The 4,318-nt window shown below is 39.6% G+C and overlaps 1 protein-coding gene and 1 long non-coding RNA gene across 2 annotated transcripts in view; one reads left to right on the top strand and one right to left on the bottom strand.

Annotated features, from left to right (window-relative positions):
• The window catches only part of ATP13A4 (ATPase type 13A4), a 176,220-nt gene extending 173,239 nt beyond the window's left edge, over nt 1-2,981 (bottom strand). Inside the window, exon 1 of the mRNA XM_011981336.1 lies at nt 2,593-2,981. Coding sequence (XP_011836726.1) covers nt 2,593-2,652 — 60 coding nt within the window. The 5' untranslated portion in view covers nt 2,653-2,981. The remainder of the gene's footprint in view (nt 1-2,592) is intronic.
• Nucleotides 1,280-3,428, top strand: LOC105540648. The gene is made up of 3 exons (XR_001006228.1): nt 1,280-1,371; nt 1,574-1,634; nt 2,138-3,428. It is a non-coding gene; the product is annotated as an uncharacterized LOC105540648 (long non-coding RNA).
• Nucleotides 3,429-4,318: the final 890 nt, after the last annotated feature.

The following is a 4,318-nucleotide window of genomic DNA, read 5'->3' as shown; positions in this document are numbered from 1 at the left end:
TATTTTTAGTAGAGATGGGGTTTCACCATGTCGGCCAGGATGATCTCGATCTCTTGACCTCGTGATCCACTTGCCTTGGTCTCCCAAAGTGCTGGGATTACAGGCATTAGCCACCGCGCCCAGACTGTTTTTGGTTTTTTAACTCTAAAATGAAAGATAATCCTAGGCATCTTTAGCCCTCAGAATACTCTTCTTCTTTATTTGACATGAAGTCTAAACCCTAGAATGTTGTTTTCTCTTGAAATTTGAAGTAATTTCCACCACAAGAGAAATTACATTTGCAAAGTTTCAAGTAAAGTATATTATAAAGCACAAGCCTAAACACTTTGGTGTGACACACTTCTAGACCTGGAAGTCAGAGGAAACAGGCTTACTTAAGATACTCAAATTATCTTGAAGAAAATAGAAACTCAAATTATCTATAACAGAACAGATCCTGAGGAATATAGGAAGACTGGATGTTGATGTTCTCCTTAGCTTTGCTTTATGAAGGAAGGAAATGTGTTTTCTTATGGGTGCAATGTTCTCTGGAAGAACTGGAAGAGGTAGCAGTGGGCTATGCTCAGGTCCAGAGACAAAAGACTATCAACTTAAACACCACTGTGTGGTGCCTCAGCGCCTGGACTTACTGGTTGATGCAACCTTCGGAAAATTCTGTGTGCATCAATTTCCTCATCTTTAAAGTAAGAATCACAGCATCTACCTCATAGGGTTGTGATGAAAACTAAATTAGCTAGTGGCCAAGAAAATGCGGTGTATACTAAAAATCACTACAAAATATGTAGAATATATGTATATATATAGTTTGATAATTTTTAAAGTTTACTGCTCTGGGCAAGGGATGGAGGAGTGAGTTAAAAAGGAACAGAACGTCAGACACAGCAACAGGCAGGTGGCCAGGTTTCTGTAGGCACAAGAGGATGGAGAGCTCAGGAGTGCATACTAATTGCTGCACCTCTGCTGAGAGTACTGGCCAAATGACTGCCCACCAGAAAACACAGTGTCCCTTTCCATATTAAAAGCCCTCTGCTAACTGGGCTTCCAGCTGCATACAAAACTAGGTGGACTTCCTCATGCATCTGATGGTGCCGTTATGAAGATGAACTGCTAATGAATTGCTTTGGTGGAATATGTACGCTAGGGAAGAGGTAACAGTTTCCCTACAACCATGAATGTCTTCTGGAAAATAAATGATTCTTATTGACACTTGAAAGACAAATTGTCCAAGAGCAGAAAGGGGTGTACTGAAAAAGAGTGAGTGTATTTCTAAATGAGAGAGAGAGAAAAAAAAAATGTTTCAGAGGAAGGAGCCTCTGCCTTCTGGTGAAGAGTATTCAAGATGAAGATAAACTTTTCAACTTAATATCGACAGTAATGAAATATTCACTTCCTAAAGAAAACTCTTTAAAGAAACAAAGACGATATCCAGTGTGGGCTAGCAAGTCATTTCTGGTGACATTTGTGGAGGGGCTAAAGGCAATTCATTGGGCAGTCAAATCTGAATGAAGTAAAGGATATGGTTAAGAAAGGCACCTGAATTAATATGCCTTTTACTTCTTTATAATTCTTTCAGCTTTGATAGCAGAAGGGATCTACTCTTGAAAGTCCAAAAAATGTTGTTGCTATAGGAACAGGTAAGCAGATTAGACTTGAAAGACCAGTTTAGGAACAAAGAATTTAATAGTCAGGGCTAAAGCAATTAACCAAGAAAAACATTTTAAGTAAATATCTTTCAGGTTTGTTATTTACATATTAATTCCAGGAAGACGAAATGTTATTATTGAATGAGAGCATCACATTTTAACATTTTAATTACATCATTACTGGCATAAAAGACTATGCTTACACAATTAGCAGAAAGACCTTATTAAACAGAAGTACACACTTCTGACTCTCTCTTCATTACATTGTAATTGAGAAATACAGTTTTAAATTCATCCTAAGCATGAGTCATCTTGGATTTTCCTATAGTTCTCGAGATAGGAGTGCATCTAAAACAAAGGAGATAACAAACTACTGAAAGTTTTCTGTAACCAATCTCTATAATGAGGAAGCCACAAAAGTAAAATTCTAGAAGAAAATAGAAATGTGTATAGGCTGATAATTGTGAATATTGCATGTCTTCCCTGTCCAACAGACTCAGTGAACAAGGTATGTGAGAAGAGAAGGTTGAAGACCTAGCGGCACTTCTGCTTCTTCCTATCAGGGAATGCACTGCTTCTCACATTAGGGATTTCCTAACATTGTTAGGTGTTTTGAACAGAACTGGCTGTACCACTGAGGCTCAAACAAGAATCATAAAGTGGCATGGTGCTTCTCTCCTCTCTGTTTTCTTTCAAAAGAAAACATTATTGACAAGATAAATACAATATTTTCATTCTGGCAAATTTCTGCTGTCAGAGGTTATATTTACAGGACAGAGAGATTTCTTAAACATGACCTTTTCTCATGTAATGCCAGAGTGAAATTGCAGAGAAGTCTGTGTTTGTGGTGTGTGGTGTGTATGTGGTGTGTGTGTGTGTGTGTGTGTGTGTGTGTGTCTCATAGGCTGAGGAGTGGGATGGGAAGAAGGGAATGTGGCTAGAATCTTACCATCTCATTCTCTTCTCCTTCATTGAGCAGAGCGTGCTGGCCCTTCTCAAAGTGTCCCATGAAAAAGTGATTCCACACCTCCTTCCTGACCTTGCCGGGCAGATGCTTCAGGACGAACTCCAACTCGCCGAGCCACTGAGCCACCGCACCTCCTCAGCCGACTAAAAGAGTTAATGATCCTCCAGGTTAAAACTCCTCCTTGAGCACACACCTTCTCTCAACAAACGACAATACTTGGCAAACTGAACTCCTCCCACAAGTCACCCTCTGCTAGGAGGAATTTCTGGCTGCTCCCTGCTTATTGCGTCCTCTCAGAGCAGCTGTCTCAAAGGAGGCTGCTCCCATGCCGATCTTTTTGTGCCCAACTTACAGGGAAAGAACTCATTGCCGGCCCAGTGCCTGCCAGCCTCAGACTTCTGACTGCAAATCCAACAGGACAATACAGAGTTGGCAGGACCCTTCTCAGGAGCCAGGAGCAGATGCAAGAACTCCCAGGTCACTGCTGTATTCAGAGGACCTAAGGAATTGGGTTGAGAGGAAGGGCACAGAGCCGCAGATTTTCTCTGATGAATGAAGGCTTCAATCCATAGGTTTCTAATAGTACTCTCATTCAGTTTGCTTACAAAAGGTACAAATTATCACTCATCCTCTTCAAAAGGTATTTGTAATCACATTTCCTGGTATATGCAAAAAACATTCTATTTAAAGTGTATGTGAAATTAAGTTTACTTTTTTGAAACACATGTAGAAAAAGAACAAAGGTAACATCAAACATCACTAAAATACTGATATTTCAACACTTAAGGAAGTCTAGAACTAAAATATTCAAATGACTACATGGTCAAACTCTTTTTTAAAATTTTCTTACACATTTATTCAATAAACATTGCCTGAGCACAGGGACTACCTAAAAAAGTTAAGTCATATTTGCTATCCTCGTGTTGATGTAGGGATTCACACTTCCAAACAAACATGATAGAAAGTGGATTGTTATTATAAGAGCCGGAACAGAAGCCTAAGATAACTGTTAGAAGTCCCAGTGTGGTGTAGAGAAACACACCGCTACCCTAGCTCCGGCAAAATACCTGTATTCCAGCTGCTTGTCTGCACTGGCCTTGCTATGTGACCATTTAACTATAGGAACTGGCTCTTCTTCTCTGGCACCACCCAACAGGACTGTTGAGAGAATGGAGTGAGATCTTTGTGAAAGTACATGGTACGGCACCGATCAAGTGCTGTTAGGATTGTTAAACTAACAGTAGGTGGTAGCACACAGTGGTTAAGGTCATATGCACTAAAGTCGGAAGGCCTGAGTTCAAATTTGGACTGTACTACGTGGTCGTTGTGCTACCTTGGGATATAATGAGTTATACAAACTCCATTAGCCTCTATTTGCTCACATGTAACATAAAGATGATGATAATCGAGCATATGTCCTCAAACAGATTTTTAAGAAAGAGTGCCTGGGGAATAATAGGTATTCAACAAAAGATAGTTATTTTTACCTTCACCATGCCCACTGTCTCTCCCTCAAGCTACAATGGCAATGATATCTCCAACCTGACCCAAACAGCCCTAATGTGACCAAGATCAATGTGTGCATATGTATGTATGTGTGAGTACGTTGTATGTTAAAACCTTGAGCAAATAGTAAAGTATAAGATAAACATAAAAAGTAAGCTAAGTAAACCCATTGTAATAGTAATTACAAAATATATATGTATGT

The sequence above is a fragment of the Mandrillus leucophaeus genome, unplaced genomic scaffold (genome assembly GCF_000951045.1).
Source record: "Mandrillus leucophaeus isolate KB7577 unplaced genomic scaffold, Mleu.le_1.0 Scaffold224, whole genome shotgun sequence".
Taxonomy (NCBI): domain Eukaryota; kingdom Metazoa; phylum Chordata; class Mammalia; order Primates; family Cercopithecidae; genus Mandrillus; species Mandrillus leucophaeus.
Note: the sequence above shows the minus strand (reverse complement) of the source record. Positions and strands in the feature narration are given on the sequence as shown.